The 20638-nt window shown below is 38.5% G+C and overlaps 1 protein-coding gene across 16 annotated transcripts in view; it reads left to right on the top strand.

Moving 5' to 3' along the window:
* The window catches only part of Ezh2 (enhancer of zeste 2 polycomb repressive complex 2 subunit), a 64997-nt gene that overhangs the window by 5285 nt on the left and 39074 nt on the right, over positions 1–20638 (top strand). For 11 of the 16 annotated variants that reach the window (XM_006505521.3, XM_030255152.1, XM_006505526.4 and 8 more), the window contains exons 2-3: positions 12319–12442; positions 13322–13450. In XM_006505521.3, the coding sequence (XP_006505584.1) occupies positions 12326–12442; positions 13322–13450 (246 nt within the window). In that variant the 5' untranslated portion in view covers positions 12319–12325. Of the gene's footprint in view, positions 1–12318; positions 12443–13321; positions 13451–20638 lie in introns of those variants that run through there. The other 5 variants (XM_006505525.2, XM_006505523.2, NM_001146689.1 and 2 more) reach the window with 2 other exon arrangements.

Genomic DNA, 20638 nt, shown 5'->3' with positions numbered 1-20638 from the left:
ATGCATTTATTTTTATTTTATATGTTTGGGTCTTTGCTTGTATGTATGTCTATGTACAATGTTTCTGTCTGGAACTGGTGGAAGCCAGAAGACCTTCCTCAGATCCCTTGGAACTGGAGTTTACAGCTGTGCTGTTTTTGTGAGCTGCCATGAAGGTACTGAGAATGCAGCTCAGATCCTCTGGAAGAGCAGCAAGCTCTCTTAATTGCTAAGCCATATTTCCAGCTCATATCTTTTATTATTTTTTTTTCTTAATTTTTAAGCATAGAAATATAATCACATTTTTCCTTCCCTCTCCCTAGTTTCTCCCATTTACTCCTCCATGTTTCCGGTCACTTCCTTTGTTATTGTTGTGTATGTATTTACCGAAATATATAAATACAGCCCATTCGGTCCATTTAGTGTTACTTGTATGTACATGATTTCAGGGCTGATCACTTGTTAGTGGATACCCAGTTAGGGTACTCGTCCCTTGGGAAGACTTTTTCTCCCACTCTCAGCAATCTATAATTGCCTGTAGTTCTTTGTTTAGGGGTGGGCCCCATAAGGTTTTCTTCTTCAATGTTAGTATGTTTATTGGTATTGCACTTCTTTGGGTCTTGTTTAGGCAGCTGTATTGTTGAGTTCATCATGGGTGAAGAAGCTTCCTTGTCACTTCTAGGAGACAGAATTTCATAGCAGATTTCTTCATTTTCTGGCTCTTAAATTTTTTTTCTGCCCCCTCTTCTGATATATTCCCTGAACCTTAGGCACAGAAGTTGTATTGTAGATGTATCGATTGGGGCTGAGCACCACATGATCTCTTACTTGTTCTCTGCATTTTGACCTGGTGTGGCCTTCTAAAATGTTCTCCATCTGTTACAAAGAATAATTTCCTTAATGACTGTGAAAGCTACACTTATCCCGCTTGGCCCTGTTGCAATATGTTATAGGACCTAGGTGGGCTGCAAGGTTGAATGCATGTCTGGATGCATTTTATTTATTTTTTTGAGATAGATTTCATACTATAAACCTTGCCGGCTCAAAATTTGCTATATCAAGCAGGCTGGTCTCATAATGTTTCTGCCTCCTTTTATTGCTTATTGAGCTTGATTAGAGTTGATCACATGGGCATGGATGTGGGATTTACTGAGCATGGAAAACTTAACCAGTATCTACGCAACTGAAGAAAACTGACTTCTTTCTCTAGCAACCATTAGTTGCCAATTGCTCCTCAGCTAGTGATGGAATCTCATGACTTCTGTGTTTTTCTTTTCTCTTTTCTTTCTTTCTTTCTTTCTTTCTTTCTTTCTTTCTTTCTTTCTTTCTTTCTTTCTTTCTTTCTTTCTTTCTTTCTTTTTCTTTCTTTTTTTGAAACAGGGTATCTTTGTATGGCCCTGGCTATCCTATAGCTAACTCTTTGACCAGGCTGACCTTGAACACAGAGTTCTATCTGCCTGTTTCTGCTTCTGCTTTCAGAGTGCTGGGGTTAGAGACATGTACTACCATGTCTGGCCTGTTTTCATTTTTTTGAAACAGGGCCTCATGTAGCTCAGGCTAGCTAGCTAGCCTTGAACTCCTGGTTCTTTTGCCTCTTCTCCCAAGTGCTGAGATTATTAGAGTTATATCCCAACATGCCCAGCTACTTTTTTTTATTTTTTAATGTGGAAAAAAAAATGACAAGGGCTGGAGAGAGGAGCTGGTAGAGAAAGGAGAATTTGGGCATTTGGATGTTGGGTTTTGGTTTTAAAGTTCTGATTTCTTCCCACTTCTTGTTTGTTTAGGGTAACATAGGGAATCCAATCTGATACTTTCGGTTTGCTACCACAGTGCCCACAGTGCTACACCCCCAGCCTACAGGTTGTTTTATTTAGGGTCTACAAATTAAGAATATTAATATATTTTTTAAGAGAGTAGTAAAAGACTGCTACTTCTTCAAGAAAAAAAATTATGTATCCTCTGCCAGCCATAAAAGACTTACCATGTAGCTTTTTTCAGGAAAACTTGTTGCTCTTGCCAGCACTTGCTGCCTTTGTAAAGAGGAATGGACAGTATTCCAGCTTATAAATGTGGCTCATTAATCTTGCCCTCTGTTTCTCTGATGGTCTCCAGATGAAGTGATCATCCTTGTATCTCCTTTGTTTTTAATTTTTTAAAAAAACCCTCTCTCCCTCTTCCCTCTTCCCTTCTCCCCCTTTCTGCCTCTCTCCCTCTCTCCCTGTGTGTGTGTTTCATGGTGTGTATGTGGAGGTCAAAGAACAACATATAGAGTCAGTACTTTCCATCCACCTTTCTGTGGGTTTTGGTGATTGGACTCAGGCTGCCAGGCATGTGCAGCAGGAGCCTTGCTGGCTGAGCCATCTTGGCACCCTGCTTCCCAGGTGTATTTTGATCATTTGCAGGATAGCTTTCTATAAGGAGAGTTTCCTTTTCAAAGTGATGCATATTCCCAAGCCTTTAGTATTGATACATTGCTTCCTAGAAAAGCATTCAGTTTTCAGTTAACAGTTCCACTTTGGGGGCTGGTGAGATGGCTCAGTGGGTAAGAGCACCCGACTGCTCTTCCGAAGGTCCAGAGTTCAAATCCCAGCAACCACATGGTGGCTCACAACCATCTTTATCAAGATCTGACTCCCTCTTCTGGAGTGTCTGAAGACAGCTACAGTGTACTTACATATAATAAATAAATAAATCTTTAAAAAAAAAAAAAAAAAAAAAAAAAAAAAACAGTTCCACTTTACCGATCTGTGGTTTATGTACAATGTGCGGGTTTGAAAGGTACAGCTTGAGAAGTTTGGCAAATGTATACACCTGCAGTAACCACCTCATTCACAATGTAATACTGCCATCATCTATCTCATCATCATCCCTCAACTACTGATCAGATTTCTCCTGCTCAGGAATTTACATGGACAGAAGAGAAAAGAAGTGTTCTTTTGTGACTGGCTTCTTTCATCCAACATGTTTTTGATGTATATCTATGTTGTAACTTACACTAGTTATTTCAAAGTAGCATTCTGTTATATGAATATTCTATGGTTTTTTTCCCCTTTATTTGTGTCAATGGATAAATGGAACTGTTTTTAGTTTTTGGTTATTAAAGCAGTTACTGTTTGTCTACGTAGATCTTTTATACCTACATTTTAGTTTTTCTTGAATAGCTGCCTCCAAGTTGAATTGCTCTGTCATGTGATAAATATTCATTTCACTTTATAAGAGATTGTCAAGCTTTCTCAAGAGTGGTTGTGCCATTTATGTTGACAGTTTCAGTTCCAGTGGAAGCTGCACAGGAGCTATAGTCTTCCCAATCTACACTGACGTTGGTATTGGTAGTCTTTATCTTAGGGCTGAGTTAGAGAGATGCCTCAGCAGTTAAGAACACTCGCTGCTCTTCTAGAGGACCTGTGTTCAATTCCCAGCACCTATATCCAGCTAAGAACTAAGCTGTAAGTCCAGTCCCAGCAGAGCCAACGCCCTCGTTCGTCTCTGCAGGCATTTCACACACATAGCACATATAAATACATGCAGTTTTTCTAAGGTAACGTCTTACTCTAAAGTATTGTCTGGCCTAGAAATACTATGTAGCCCAGGTGACCTTAAATTTCATCCTTTTTAAGTATTTGATTTTGGTATACTATTTTCACTCTATAAAATACCAGTCTGTTCTTTTGCAACACCTAATTTTGTTCCACAAGACTTTTTAGTTTTTTTTTTTTTTTTAAGATGTATTGCCTTTCCCTCTTGTGTAATGGAGCTACTACATCAGTAGGTGGTTATACTATTGTTGAGCTTAATTTTGCCATGACTACAATTTACGAAATTTGTAAAGCTCGATTTGGTGTAATGTACAAAATAACCATTGTTTATCTCCATCAGTCAGTCAGTCACGCAGTCACCCAGTCTGTCTTATTACTTGTTTACAGGAAATATAGCTTCTATGAGATACCTAAGGAATAAAAAGATTGCCATGAGATAATGATAGCTCTCTTTCTGGAATATCTAACCATTTTAACATGTCAAGAGTCTGTTTAGCCTGTGGTCCAAAACCTCTTTCCCTATTCCAATTGAATTAGAAGGCTCTTCAGTTTAGAGACATTGCTCAGTTGTTTTTCTCAATTCCAGTTCCTTCACTTTACCCTCTTCAAAAAAGTTTATCTTTTTGCTAGAGCTTGGAAAGAGGCTTTGTATATGGGAGGACAGGTTCGTATTGACCTGAAATCATTTTATTTTATTTTCATTTTTAAAATTATTTAATCTATGACCAACAGTTTTAAACAATTGAGACACATGGTACTTTACTGAAAATATCTAGTCCCCTTGGCCCATGATGCATCCACAGCTGGCTAGAAGTCTCTCAATCTAGGCCTGTGCTTTCTTGTGGGTCACTGGCCTCTGTTTAAAACTCAGAGCAATGATGACTAGGTGATACACATCCAGGATGTCCAAAGGCTCCTGAACTCCCATATTCTCCAGAATAACTATCCCCCACCATTGCACTGGTGAGACTAGGGACAATAAGAAGTTAATCCGCCTTTATTGAGGGCCTGCCTATACTGGGTTTGTTGGGCTAGCCATGTTCATCTGCCCTGGCAGAGGCTCAATCATCGCCTGCTGCCAGGCATACTGTCAACCAGTTTGGCCTGCTCAGTGGAGGGTATGGTGGTGTCTTCTGGCTTTTGCTGCTGGCTGGCAAAGTTGTTAGGGCCCAGGAATCAGCCTTACTTCTTGGCATAGTCTGTCATCTTTTTGGGTGTGTTGAAGAAGAGGATCTAGGTAGCCTCAGCAAAAAGGATCAAATCAGTAAATAGTGCCCTTCCTCCTGAAGCTATTTTCTATCACAAAGTGAGTTGTGCTAACTTATTTTATTGGTTATTACAAGAATTTCCTTGAAGAACTTGACTGTTGATTAAAGCCAGAAAGTTTTAGAAATCCTACTGATTGAAAAAAAATGGGGAGCATGGGTAAGGAAACAAACTGATGATGCTGTAAATTTACCTAGTGACCAAGTAGAAACCAAACATTCATACATACATAGAAACCAAACTGTATCAAGTTATCCTCAGCGGTCACTGTATATGTTAGGTGGACTCAAACAGACTGATTTTCCTGCCTCTCTGCCTTCAGAGTGCTGGAATAATAGACATGTTTTTTGTCGTCGTTATTTTTGTTTTTGTTTTTTGGATAGGGTTTCTCTCTCTGTGTAACAGCCCTGGAACTAACTTTGTAGATCAGACTGGTCTAGAACTCATAGAGATCCACCTGCCTCTGCCTCCTGAGTGCTGGGATTAAAGACATGTCCCACCACATCCTGCTATGTTTACCATTTAAAAAAAAAAGATTGGTTTTAATTAAGTATATGTACATGTCTGTGTGGGGAATATATACATGCTTGATTGTGTCTGCAGGGACCAGAAACATCACATTCCCCAGGAGTTTGTATTCCAGGCAGTTATGAGCCACCTGATATGTTGGTAACTGAACTTGGGTCCTTTGCAGGAGCAGTAATTACTCTTAACAGTTGAGCCATCTGTCCAGCCTATGTATTTACTATTTTAAAGTGTATTGTTCAGTAATGTTAAGTGTATTCTCATTGATGAATATAATAGATCACTAGAACTTTTATCTGTTGTCCACAAGCTTTGGGAAGTACTTTTTTTTTTTTTTAAAGATTTATTTATTATATGTAAGTACACTGTAGCTGTCTTCAGACACTCCAGAAGAGGGAGTCAGATCATGTTACAGATGGTTGTGAGCCACCATGTGGTTGCTGGGATTTAAACTTCGGACCTTCGGAAGAGCAGTCGGGTGCTCTTACCCACTGAGCCATTTCACCAGCCCCCTGGGAAGTACTTTTTTACTTTTTATTTCTGTGATGGTTTTGACTTTTGATGTGAAAAGAATTGTGTTTTGGGCTGAATTTTAAATCATTATAACTAGGTTCAAACACATTTATTAATCAAAGTTAAGAACCATTAAATCAACACTTTTTCCCCAGCACATACATTTTTTTCTCTTTTTCTTCTCTCTCTCTCTCTCTCTCTCTCTCTCTCTCCCGCTCTCGCTCTCTTTCTTTCTTTTTCTTTTTCTTTTTTGAGATAGTTCTAGCTATGTAAGACCAGGGTGGCCTGAAACTCAGAGATCTCTCTGCCTCTGCCTCCTGAGTGCTGAGATTAAAGGTATGCACCACCATGCTTGGAATACAGATAAGTTTCATTCTTTCTGTTGTACATAAAACAAACAAACACTGTGCTCCATTGTGTGGATTATAATGCATTAGCGATTAGCTCTGAGTTGCCAATAATTCATCAGTGTCCCTCATTAAGGAAAGAAATAAAAGCACTTCCTCTTGGAGTTGTTTAACCAAGAGGGTAGTTATTCTACTTCATACTTCCTGTGTCTTCCGGGCATCCTCTATTTCTCGAGTCTGAATCTGTACCTGCCTGAAGGGCTATCTTGTGGACTCTGTCCCAGTGTTTGTCTCTTGCATGACTGTGTGTGGTTTTCTTTCCTCTGTGTGTTTTTTTCTTCTTCTGTGTGGTTGTGTGAGCTGTGTGTGTCTGTTGTATCATTTGCATATGTCCTTAACAAAGAGCTCTGCTCTGTATTTATTGAAATGTACCGGAAGCATCACATGAGGGAGGAAGGAATGGGAAATTTTTAAGAAATCTTTGACAGAGTTTTACAGGGGATTAAGTCACTGACTCCAACAGATCCCGACTCATCTAGATAACAAACACCATTGTTTATCACCAAGTTGCTTGCAACCTTTTTGTAGATTTTAGGAAGCTGTTTTTAACTTTGGTATTTGCTGCTCTCAGGAAGTGATAGACATGCATTACTCTGGGTCAGGGGCATGGAAGAAGAGTACATAACTATTCCAGCTGTACCTTAGCTTAGGTTGTAAAAGCTGATTACATGGGAAATCCAAGACAAGTAAGGTTGGTTGTTACATTGTTCTCTTAAAGGCAGGTAAACAATTTGTGTACACAGTAGGTTAGCAGTCTTAAGTCTTGAGTGACTTCAAGATGTATTATTAACTCTGGGTGTGAGTAAAAGTTTGCCTCTTAGATAGAAGAGCAATTTTCAGAATGTTGCATTGCTACACTCCATGATTTGACAAACATTTGGAAAGTATTTTCTGTATCCTGCTGGCTGTGGAAGTTTGTTTTCTGCAAGAAGTTGTTGAGATACTTGAAGAAGTGATAGTTGGTGAATGAAAGATCAGGTGAATATGGTGGATCATATAAAACTTTGTAGCCCAATTTGTTGAACTTTTGAAGTATTGGTTGTGCGATGTGCAGTCAGGTGCTACTGCGAAGAAAAAAATGGCCCCTTTCTGTTGGCCATGCTGGCTGCAAGTGTTGTATTTTTTGATGCATATCATTGATTTGTTGAGCCCACATCTCGGTTGTAAGGATTTTTTTCCAGGATTCAGAAAGCTGTAATGGACCATAACCTCTTGGCTTTGGGCATTACTTTGGAGCTTTTTTGTTCAACCATGAAGCTGGTCATCATGGTTGTTGTACATAGTCCCATTTGCATTTCACAGTCAGGTGGAGAAATGGAACAGTGTTGTATAGACTAAGAGAGGAGAGTAGTTCAAAATAATGGTCTTTGGACTTTTCATCAGCACATTAATGAATGTTTCCAACTTGTCTCAGATGCAGGATGACTTGGATGCTCCAGGTCTACATTGAGTCCCTATGGCAGCTTCTCAGGTAGTTGTAAGAGGTGCTTAGATAATTGTTCTCATTTGGCTTTCCCAGCATCCCATGGCCAGTTATTTCATTCCTTCCAGATTCCATCTCCTTTGCAAAACTTGTTGAACCTCCACTTCCTGGTTCACTCTTAAGCAGTTACTAGGTTAAATGTGTGTTGAGGTTTCCAGCTGTCTTTGTTACTTTATGACCCATTTTGAACTTGAATAAGAAAATCTCTTGAATATGCATTTTGCCTAACATCGTTTCATGTAGTACAGAATAAATCCAAAACAGCAAGGAGTAGTAAGTCATAGGAAAAGACTTAAAGCAAGAAATACACATTAAATTGATGCATAACAGAACCACATTTATTTAACAATGTGTTCCAGGAATAAGGGACAAATTTCAACAATGTAAAAACTGAAATTACCTTTGTATCAACCTAATACTTGTGATACTTTGTATGACTAGAGATAGACTGTATCTGTTCTGTGATTGACTTGTTTTGCTTAGTATAATGTCCTTGAGGTTCATCTGTTGCCTCCATGTTCTCTTAAAGGCAGGTAAGCAGTTTGGGTACATAATAGGTCTTAAATGGTCTCCCCCCACCACCCTCCCAAAACCTTCACCCCTACTTCCCACAGTGTGCTGAACTCTCACTTAAAGCATTAATCAAGAAAATGCCTCACAGATTTGCCTACAGCAATCTGATGGAGGCAATAGTTTAATTAAGGTTCATTCATTGTCAGGTCATTAGCAAACACTGTTACCCCCTGAGCCATCTTGCTGGTACTTGAACTAGTGTTTTAAACAATTCAAAATTAGTAGTGTAGTTCAATAGTAATGTACTTAGTGTACATGAAGCCTCTTGCTTTAATCTTTAGCACCATTAAAAAAGAAAATAGTTGATATAGCTATGTCTTATGGTTCATACCTGTAATCCAGCATTTTTGAGGCTGTGGCAAGACTGTGGCAAGGCTGTGGCAAGTTTGAGGTTTACCTGGGCTACATAGTGAGATCCTATCTCAAGAAACAAAACCTTAAATGAGTACACAAATTTAAAAGAATAAATTGGCTAGTTTGAGCTTAGTGGTATTCAGTACTTGGGTAATTTATCAGCTAAAGAAGTAAAAATTGCATTATAGATATTCTAGAAAAGAAAATTTCAAATTATTTATTGGGTGCCTGTACTGGCTGGCTTTGTGTGTCATTTTGACATAGGCTAGCATTATCACAGAGAAAGGAGCTTCAGTTGGGGAAGTGTCTCCATGAGTTCCAGCTGTGGGGCATTTTCTCAATTAGTGATTAAGTGGGGAGGGCCCCTAGTGAGTGGTACCATCTCTGAGCTGGTAGTAAGAAAGCAAGATGAGCAAGCCAGGAAAGAAGCCAGTGAGTAACATCCCTCCATGGCCTCTGCATCAGCTCCTGCTTCAGTTCCAGTCCTGACTTCCTTTGGTGATGAACAGCAGTGTGGAAGTGTAAGCTGAATAAACCCTTTCCACCCTGACTAAGACAGTGCCCTACCCAGCTTTATCCATTAGGACAAATTGAAGGATGAAATGCTTTAGAAAGAGACATTCTATATGGTAACACAATAACCTTTAAGTTCAGAGAACTTAAAGTGTCTTGTCTTTTCTACCACCTATGATTCTTAGAAAAGCTAATCTAAACTAGTATGGTGTGTGTTGGAGGCTGGGGGTGGGGTGGGCCAGAGTTTCTATGTCTTTTTTTTGCTCATATGATGGAGTAGTTACTGAAACTGATTTTATTTGCTTGATGGTAGGGCCCAAGTGTTCTGACTAAGACAGCTCAACCAGGATCCCAAGTCCCTGAGATTCATACTCGGTTGGTTTCTTAGGAGTTTGCATACTTCTTTCTTTGGTTTTTCCCTTCTCTTCCCCCTTTCCTTCCTCCTTCCTTCCCCCTTTCCCTTTTTCACTTTTCCTTTTCTTTCTGGATTCTGCGTAGAGATAGTCCAGGATGGCCTCTTTTTCTTACCTTCCTAAAAGGAAGAGCTAAACTTTACAAATGATGTGTTAATGAGATACAGGTTTTGCGTTCTCTCTCTCTCTCTGTCCCTCTCTCTCCCTCTCCCTCCCTCTCTCTCTCAGTTTAAATTACTAATAAGCTTTCATTGCTTTTAAGTCCATTATTTACACAGAGGCAGGCTCTGGGATTTTAAAAATGTAAAACCTGTTCTTGATAGTGAAGAATTTACAGTGGGGGTGGAGTACAGTGAAAATTGTGATTTTTAAGTTTTACTATGACAGTAGTGGGATTTGGGAATTGTGAAGGAGTCAGGTGTTCACCTTCTGGTAGACAGGAAGCTGAGAGAACAGTTGAGCTCCTGAAAAGAAAGCATTACATTGAAAGGCATGTCTCTAGTGACTTCCTCCAGCCTATCCCACCTAAGTTTCTGGGATCTAAGTGACCACTTTTCTCTCTGGTCTCCAGTGTGGTCTAAAGCTAGTATCATCTCCTTTAGAGACTGCTCTGTAGTGCCATCTAACCCGGACACACCGTTACTCTTTCAATTCTCCTATCTCCTCTCCTGTTTCTATCTGGCTGCCAGCTTCGTCTTTTCAGAATATAAATCACCTCACCTTCCCTTTGACTCAACACTCTGGTTTCCTATTGCTCCTGAGATAATGAAAATTCATAACATTTAGTATAGCTAGACAGAAATGTCCTTGTAATCTCTTGAAGAGACAATATGACCCTAATACTTGTATAAGAAAAGAACACTGATTTAGACTTAAGGTGCAGGCTCTAGTTTGTGTTGTATGTCTGGTGAACGATAGCCAGTTCCCATATTTATTTGCTTATAATTGGCTCATGGAGTCTGCAACTAAAGGCAGAAGGCATTTGCTTTGTATTTGCTGCATTTCTCTTTCCTCTTGCTACAAAACCCCACATGTGACAAAAAGTGGCACAAGAAGTAAAGACCCCATCACAGTATTTGAAGTGAGAAATGTGATTAGGTGTGCCTTTGTGTGTGTGTGTGTGTGTGTGTGTGTGTGTGTGTGTGTATAGAGTGGTTTATCCTTTGTTTTGTTTTTCAAAGCAGGGTTTCTCTGTGTAGTCTTGGCTGTCTTGGAACTTAATCTGTAGACCAGGCTGGCCTTAAACTCTTGGATCAGTCTGTTCCTGTCTCCAAGTGCTAGAATCAAAGGTGTGTTCCACAACTGCCGGTCCCTGATTTATCCTTACTATCCTACTGTACACTTTCTACTCTTAATGTGTAAACGGAACCTTTTCACTTGTACCTTTTACAACTAGAGGGGTCCCTTGCTATTTAGAGGGAGTGGTTGGAGTAGCCCCTTGGATACCAAAAATCCATGGATTCCTTATATAAAATGGCAAGGTAATTGACATAACCTGTGAACATCTTTATGCTCCAACTATCTGTATTATACTTAGATTAATTAATACAATGGAGATGCTATGTAAATAGTTGCTGCACTGTTTGTTGTATAATACTGTTTAGGAAAAATGACAATAAACTTGTACATATTCACCGTAGAGGTGCCTGTTATAGTCCTGTTACGGTGTGAGAAGGAGGTGTGGGGTAGACAGTGCTCCAAGTGTTGGGAATTGGCTGGGGATATGTGGAATGGCTGGGACTACAGCAGTGTGTGCTTACCCTTCATTTATTGTATTGAGTGAGCATAGTACTAGGACTGAAACAAACTCAGGTTTTGCTGTTGGTTTTTTTCTAGTTTTAGTTTTTTCCCACTTAATATTTTTGTTAAGAGGTTTGAACCCATACATGTGAAGTCTGTGGACATGGGGATAAGGTGTATTATCATTCAGTTGTACATTGCTTCTATAACAGTGTTTTAAAAAATGTATTCTATGTATTTTATTTGATTTTGTATATATGGGTGTTTTGCCTACATATTATGTCTGCACCACTTGGGCGCCTGATGCCTATGGAGGCCAGATGGTGGTGTCCAATCCCCTAGAGTTAAAAGAGTTTAATCCCCTTGAGTTAAAGGAGGATTTGAACTGCCATGTGGGTGCTGGAAGTTGGCCCTGGGTCATCTGGAAGAGCAGCCAATGCTCTTAATCACCGAGCCATCTCTCCAGCCCCTATTATAGCTTTTTAATAATTAAAAACTTAAAAGTTTTTACTTCAAATAACTTTTAAATAATCAAAAACTTAGTTTTTACTCTAAAAATGTGAGCCCTTATTGCAGTAAAAACTAGCTTGTGGTATAGTATACATAATTCCCATAATGAGATCACATATATGTAAACCTTCTACTATTTAAGATTTACAGATAAAAGTATGTGTTTATAAATAAAAATATGTTTTAAAAGCTGGGCACAGTGGCACTTGGGAGGCAGAGGCAGGTGGATCTTTGAGTTTGAGGCCAGCCTGTTATGGAGTGAGTTCCAGGACAGCCAGGGCTACACTGAGAAACTCTGTCTTGAAAAACAAAAAAACCAACCAAACAAAAATTAAATAAAATCACTCAGTGACACATTTCCAGGATTTAACTATACAGAGTACATGGGCTTTTCTCTACAAATATCAACAGTAAAAATGTTTTGTTGATATCAGTTTGCTTGGGATTAAAAGATCATATTCAAGCTGGTTAGATAAGTGATTATAATATGAAATCATTGCTTTTAGAATAATCATGGGCCAGACTGGGAAGAAATCTGAGAAGGGACCGGTTTGTTGGCGGAAGCGTGTAAAATCAGAGTACATGAGACTGAGACAGCTCAAGAGGTTCAGAAGAGCTGATGAAGTAAAGGTAATTTCATAAAAATGCATATATAATTGAAACGAATTCCTTCTACCCCCAAGTTAAATAGATTTACTTCGAAATGGTACATTTTCAGTCAAGGTCATGTTTACAGTAAAGTCGACTGAGACCTGAAAGCGATGGTTCTTGATTTGTCTTAGTTAAAATTACATCATGACTGTTTGGTGCTGTGCTGGGTGCCTCTAATGCCAGCACTTGGGGAGGTAGAAGCAGAAGGACCCGAAGTTCAAGACTGGACTGATGAGAGGCTCATCAGGTAAAAGCACTTGCTGTTAAATCTGATGACCTGATTTTGATCCGTGGGACCTTCATGGTGGAAGGAGAGAACCAGGCCCCACAAGTCCTCTGACAGATAGCTATAGAAGCGCTGTAGTATGTAATGCACAGGCACATGAATCAACAATGTAATAAAAAATAAGCTCAAGATCATCCTGGGATACATGGATTCTTTCTCAAAAAATGAAAAAAAATCATGCTCATTAATGGTAACATTTAAATTAAGGATTACTCAGCCTGCTGGGAAATCAGTCTTTTCAGTATACCTTTGCAGTGCTTGTATAAACTCAGGACTGAAACACAAAGGCATTTGTTTTATGGCTTTGTGTTTCTAAAGTCATTGTGATTTCTGAAATACAAAGTTAAACAAAGAGAGGATGGAAATAATTTCTTGTTTCCCTTTATTTACAAGCAAGTAGGAGTAATGTTTTTGTATTTATTATTAGAGTGTGGAGAATTGTAGTATCTTGTGTGAATCTGTGTACATTTGAGGACATGGTCATGGTACTTCTGGTGAGTCACTAGATTTTAACCGGCTTTAAAGATGCTACATATTGTAACAATGAACAATTTCTCCTTTGTTTTTAAAAGACTATGTTTAGTTCCAATCGTCAGAAAATTTTGGAAAGAACTGAAACCTTAAACCAAGAGTGGAAGCAGCGGAGGATACAGCCTGTGCACATCATGACTTCTGTGAGCTCATTGCGCGGGACTAGGGAGGTTGGTTAACACAGTGTTGCAACAATTCTCAACACATTTGCTTTCTACTTATTGTAATGTTTATTGCTTATTGAGAAGAATTCACAGACTTCAGGATGTCTCTCTTTCATTGCTACTTGTTTCAGTGTGTATCAGTGGCAGCCTTACCACACTACAATAATTCCTTTAACAGCTTGGTGTGTTTCAGGGTATATTTTGGCTATTTAGGCATACTAGACTTAAAACAAACTTTGAGATCAAATCTCTAAAATGCTCAGATTAGTATTATTTAGAGCCAGGCTTTCTAATTCACAGTTGCTTTCCTCCCTGTCTCCTAAATAAAAATTAGCCATGTTTAAGAAATATTTCTTTTTATATTTATGATCTAAGAAAGTTTTTTATTATCCATTTTGTTTAAAGACTGAGAATTTTAAAAAATTCAGTGTTCCAAGATTGGTGTTTTCTACAGTTACATTTTCTGTGTGAGGGAGATCTTAGTCACCATCAGATAATTTATTTTCAAAGAAAGGTGAAAAATAAAATAAAATCCTCTAGTAAGGGAAGGGAGAAATGTAATTATCATCTCAAACAAAAGTCTTATGGTAGAGTTTATTATTAAGTATCGCATCAAAACATACTGCCAGCAAGATGGTAGAGAATGGCAGAGATCTAAATAGAAGAGAGCTACTTATTAGGATTCTGGTTTGAACATTTCTGTTTAGGTGCCTTTTTTTATATAGAAAGATATGATAAAGGGTGTTGAGTGTAAATTCAAGGAAAAGCAAGTGATTTGGAATTAAGATTATACTATCATAGATTATTCATGAATGCATAAACATGGAGATAACCTTTTTATTCTAAAGTAATTATTTCAACGAGCATTTTAATATATAACAGTATTATAATAAACAAGCCATAATTTGCTGTCACCTGAGGCTTGTGGAGGTTGTGTGACACACAGGCTTCAAAGGCTTCTGTGATGATTCAGTGGCATTTTCACAGATAATACTATATACATGGTGACTTTGGTGATGTTCATGGTGATATGGTCTTGGTAAGAATACATGATTTGGAAAAGTTCCTAGTTCTTTATAGTTTTTAGGTGACAAGTCTTTAAAGTCTGACTTATAATTTTACAAATATTTGTAATTTCAAATTCATGGTTATAATAGTGAAACCCCCGATCTTTTAAAAATCCTTATTTTATGTATATGAGTATTTGTCTACATGTATGTGAATGGACTATGTGCATGCCTTGTATCTAAAGAGATGAGAAGAAGATATTAGATTTCCCATAACTGGAGTTATGCATAGTTATAAGCTACCTTGTAGGTGCTAGGAGCTGAACTCGGTCCTCTATTAGAGCAGCAAGTACTTTTAAAGTTTAGTCTGCTGTCTTTTTAAACATTTTGAGTATTTCATTCAGGAGTACTGTCTTTACATGGTTTCCATTCCTCCTCCCCATTCCCTCTTAAATTCAGGAGTTCTTTAATTATTCCCCCATCCACACACACACACACCCTGCTGAGTCCATTTAAGTTGCTTGTAGATGTATACGTTTTGAATATTTTATCTTAGTAATTTTGATAAAGACTAAAGAGTTCAGATTTTGTCCTTGTGGAGCTTTTTAAGCATACTTCCTTGTTATTGAGGTTCAGAAATAATCTTAGCAATCTTGGCCACAGAATTTTAATTCAGAATATATTTCCTTCTTTTTAAAAGGTTTTTATTTTCAATTCTCTGTGTGTGTGTGTGTGTGTGTGTGTGTGTGTGTGTGACTGTGCATGTAAGTACAGTGCCTGGGGAGGCAACAAGAGGTCATCAGATAGATCCCTTGAAGTTGAAGTTACAGGCTGTTATGAGCCACCTGACATGGATCCTGGGAGCTGAGTTTAGGTCTTCTGTAAGAACCATAAAGGCTTTTAATATGCTTGAGCCATCTCTTTAATTCCTTTCTCTGTTTAAAAAAATATTTCTGACTTGAAGACAGTGATATATTATGCATTCATTTTCTTTGGTCTTCAGTTAATCTTTTAAAGAATTACCCAACATCAATATGTCATTAAGCAACACTAAAGAATACATACCGTATTGCTATCATGTGGCTGTTTATCAGAATATAGTTTCCAAGTGACTTGCTTTGTCTTAACAACTAGAAAAACTTGAGAACCTTCATTTTTTTTTAGCCGTTTTTTTCTAGGTTTAGTGAAGAAATTGGTATTACCCTTGATGTTCTTAGTGTATTTCTTGTACATCTGTCAATCCCCCCCCCCCACACACACACACACTAAAAACTATAAGGTGTTTTTTCTTTCCTTCAGTAATTTGTTGTTGCTTGTTTTGAGATAGGATCTCACCATGTAGCTCTAGCTGGCCTGGAACTCACTATTGTTGACCAGACTGGCTTCAGAGATCCATCTGCTTCTGAGGTTTGAGTGCTGGAATTAAAAGTGCATGGTACCATGCTTGCCCTGAATTATTTTTATGTTAAAAAAAATTTTTTTTTAATACCGTGAATGCCTTGCTCAGGTAATGCCTAAATGACATGATAACAACATGCCAGGTATACTTCTTGTATAATAAGATGTATTTGTAAGCATCTGTGTCTTATGAAAAGAGAATTTTGGTAAGTATTGAAGTGTAGAGTTGTTTGCAATAGAAATAGCATTAGATGTATATAATGATTTTTATATTCATGAAGAGTTTTTAAACTTTTAATATGTGTAGGCTTGCTCTTCCTAGTAATATTTGAGGTGATTAAAATTATTTGCTTATTGATATTTACAAGTGATTAAAAAAATAAAGTTCTATTAAAATAATAGAATATAACCATTTTTGCTAAAGAAAAACCTAGGTCTATTTTACATGTAAATAAGTACGTGATTGCATGGCTTATTGCCTTGTAATGCACATTACTTAGGTGAGTGTCAAGAGAAAGTTCTGGTTACAATTTGTAAAGAAAAAAAATCCTAGTGTAGCTAAGGTGTCAGTATACTCTATTCCCCAAACATTGTCATTTAGCAACATTTCAGTCCTCTGAAACATCCGTAAGTTCAATATAGTAGCAGATTTCTTGTAATTTTTGAGAACTCAAAGTTTTAAAACTAGTGTGGTAGTGTATGCCCTTAGTCCCAACAGTCCCTACAGCTCAGCCACGTGACTGAGGCAGTCCCTGCCCCTGCTGCTTCACTGCTCTGGTCTCATACTTTCTCTATGTTTCCAGTGAAGCTTGAACCACTGGGCAAGGAAAGACCATTTGAGAGAAGCTTTCATTGGGCTTAATGTTGCAATAACAGGGAAGAAGGCGCAGGAGAGTATCTTCTAGCCCACTCACTGAGCTTTAATAGCCTGCTGGCATAGCTGAAGAAAGGCTGTTTGGATCAGTCTCATGCATTTATTTTGGACCAATCAGCCTTGCCTCTTAACTATGACTGGTGTTAATGGAGGTTTGTATAGGGTACCAGTAGTATCTAGCCTTGTATTTAGTCACAGTCAGAGTAGTCCCTTTGGCTAGATGACTTGGGAAAGTGATCCCTGTCTGGCCTAGGTGAAGCTGGTTGCAGTGTCATCTGGACTTCATCCAGGCTTGTGATGGCAAAAAGTTTGATACTATCTCAAAACAGCCCTGGCTGCCTTCAGAAGCGAGGGCTGTCAGCTATGATCATGCTGCAGTCATTTTAAGATGTCCAAGGTGTGACGTAGACACCTGGTGCTAGCATTAAGGGGTAAATCATTATAGTCAAGGCAGCCAAGAATTGTCCAACAGCTGAGAATTAGGAAGTCAAATTTTCTTATTTCTAGCTGTCTGCTTCTTACAGGAAATAAACAACTTAATGTCATTTTTTGAAAGAATGCACCTTAGATTTTTTTTACATTTTATTTATGTATTTATTTATTCATTTATTTTTGTGTGTGTATGTGGGCGTTAGCTCTTTCCACCATGCATACTAAGGCATGGTAGCAGGTTTGATTTTTACCCTCAGAACAATCCTACAGGCCCACTAATAGTGATTTTAAACATATGTGTAATCAGTGCTTACCAACTGCTGACTGTCCCAGGGGAAACGGGCCCTCTCATCTGTCTCCCTCCCACTAGCTCTTTATGGAAATGCCTTTTTACACAGGATATTGTTAGAGTGATAGATACAAGTTGTGTTGCAGTTTGCCTTAACTCAGTGAGCTTGAGTGTTTTGTCTGCATGTGTGTTTGCATATGTGTGCCTCGTACCTGAGAAATCAAGAAGAGGATGGAATTGGAGTTACAGAGACTTGTAAGATACCATGTGGGTGATGAAAGCTGAAACAAGGTCTTCTGCAAGAACAGTCAGTGATCTTAACCATCTAGAGATCACTTTAGGCTCCATTATAAACTTCCTAATTTCCTTCCTTCCTTCCTTCCTTCCTTCCTTCCTTCCTTCCTTCCTTCCTTCCTTCCTTCCTCCCTCCCTCCCTCCCTCCCTCCCTCCCTCCCTCCCTCCCTCCCTCCCGTGTGTGTGTGTGTGTGTGTGTGTGTGTGTGTGTGTGTGTGTGTGTGTGTATGCATACTATTGGGTGTTTTAAAATTTTTATTTTATGTTTATGGGTATTTTGCTTGCATATATGTCTGTTCATCACTTGTGTGCCTGGTGTCCATGGAGGTCAGAAGAGGGTGTTGGATACCCTGGTCTGGAGTTTGGATAGTTGTAGACCACCATGCAGGTTCTGGGAATTAAACCTGGAATTAATCCTTAAAGAGTAGCCAGTGCTCTTAACCACTGAGCCATCTTTCCACCTTCTTTTTGTTTTGAACTTATTTTGGCATTTGGCCCAAGTTAGATTGGGGTTTAGTTTTTTTTATTCTTCACATTTTCATGTTATCTCTGATATATTTGGTTATACTTTAAATTTTTTATTTTTATGTTCCTCAAGGGCTTAGAAAGTCTTCTGGATTATAAAATACACATCTTTTAGTTTTCTGTTTTTGGTTTTGTAGTCTATGAACTAGTTAACCCATAGGAATTTTCATGGCATAAACTGTGTGGAGGTAGGGTGAACTTTTTTTGTTTAGCTGTCTAGTTGCTTCAATACTATGTTGACTAGTCAGTCAACAGTAAAGAGCACTTAACTATCTGTTGGCAAAATTAGCAGAAGCTGCTGACACTACAGGATCTCCTGTGCCAGAATCTAAATGTAGCTCACTCTATGGTTATGACAGCCTTGTCTGTGTTTAGTCTCTGTTGCTCTGTTTCATTCAGTTTTTGAAATAGATTTGCTGCCGTAACTTGCAGATAGTGTGAACTCACATAATATTGTGTTCGTCATTTAGTCTTTCCTTTTAGTTGTAGTAACGGTTTAGTTTTCTTTCCATGACACTATTATTGATGTAGATACGTAAGACTGCACATACATATGCCTTGGTGTCCCATTGTCTATCCTCTGCCCCCTTCCTGCTTTCTTCTCTTCTGAGTGTTTTAATTTAACACTCTCCACTCCCACCCCCCACTCCCCACCTCCCACCCCCATGATTTAGATTTATGTTTTGAGATAGGGTTTCATAGTCTGGGCTCACCTTGAACCCTTGAAGTCCTTATTCCCCTGTCTATCAAGTGATAGGACTATAGGCACCTGCCATCACACCTAGCTTTTTGAGTATTTTGTAGTTTATGTCTTAGTACTGGCTTTGTGATCTCCAGTGTTTTAACAAAACTGGTTTTTAGCAGAATAGCATGTAATTTTGGGTATATTTTACCCTTATGGCCTAGTCAGATTGTCTTGGGTTTTATCATAGGATTAGGATCATTGTTTATGATCCCCATCATTTAGGGTCAAGCTTCTGAAGAGGATGCAAAGAAGAGTGTTAAGGAGCCTAATTATATTGGTTAGGGTTCTCTAGAGGAACAGAACTTGAAGAATGAATCAGTCTGTTTGTCTATGTAAAGGTACAGAGTGATTATAATGACTTACAGGCTATGGTCCAGCTAGTACAGCAATGACTATCCACCAACAGAAGGCCCAAGAATCTAGTAGTTGTTCAGTCCAGGAGGCTGTCTTATCTGGTCTTTAGTATATGCTGGAGTGCTAAAGAAGTAGGCTCTCATGCCAGTGAAAGAATGGACTTGCCAGTGAGAGCAAGAATAATCAAGCAGAGAACAAGCTTCCTTCTTCCATGTATAGGAAGCCAGCAGACGGTATGGCCTAGATCAAAGATGAATCTTTCTACCCCAAAGATCCAGATTAGAAGCAGGTCTCCCACTTCAGATAATTTACTTATGAAAAAAAATTTCTCATGGGTAGGCCTAGCCATTTGGGTTTTAGTTAATTTCAAGTGTAGTCAACTTGACAGCCTAGACTAATAATCATAAGTCCATCTCTTATCAACCTGGCACACAATCATATCTTTTGATATCATGCTTAATTTCCAAATGAAAACAATAACCAGGTCATATTTACACTTAACATGATATAACTATCTTCTATACAAACACATTATAAACTTAGAATAGGTGGCAATGTTCCTTGAGGGACATTCTTTTAGGATCTCACACTTAAAAATAATGTCCACTGGTAGTCTCTTAATTGATGCTACATTTCATGATAAATTGAGGAAAGAAAACACAAATATCTTTATAGTCTAAACAAAAATATATCAGAAACACTTACGTAAATTATAATTATTATTATTTTTTAAAATTTATTTATTTATATGTAAGTACACTGTAGCTATCTTCAGACACTCCAGAAGAGGAGTCAGATCTCATTATGGATGGTTGTGAGCCACCATGTGGTTGCTGGGATTTGAACTCCAGACCTTCGGAAGAGCAGTCGGGTGCTCTTACCCACTGAGCCATCTCACCAGCCCGTAAATTATAATTCTTATCTCTGTAACTGGTTATGTGGCCTTAGCTGACATTTATTTATTCATTTGTTTATATTTTTAATTGATCCTTTGTAAATTTCAAGTCATGTACCCCAACCCCACCCATCTTCCTATCCCTTTATACCTGTCCTCCATCTTTGTAACGTCCTCACCAAAAGGAAAAAAATAGGGAAACTGTAGTGTATCAAAGTGTGTCCCACAGTACACCCTTTTGCCTACCCATCTTTACTTGCAAATGTTCATTGCAATGAGTCATTGGTCTGGTTCAAGGTGTCTGGCTTCTGCTATATTGTGAATACTGGATTCTTACTAGGACCTCTCTCAGATATCCTGGTTTTGTCCTGTGTCATGGAG

The sequence above is a fragment of the Mus musculus genome, chromosome 6 (genome assembly GCF_000001635.26).
Source record: "Mus musculus strain C57BL/6J chromosome 6, GRCm38.p6 C57BL/6J".
Taxonomy (NCBI): Eukaryota; Metazoa; Chordata; class Mammalia; order Rodentia; family Muridae; genus Mus; species Mus musculus.
Note: the sequence above shows the minus strand (reverse complement) of the source record. Positions and strands in the feature narration are given on the sequence as shown.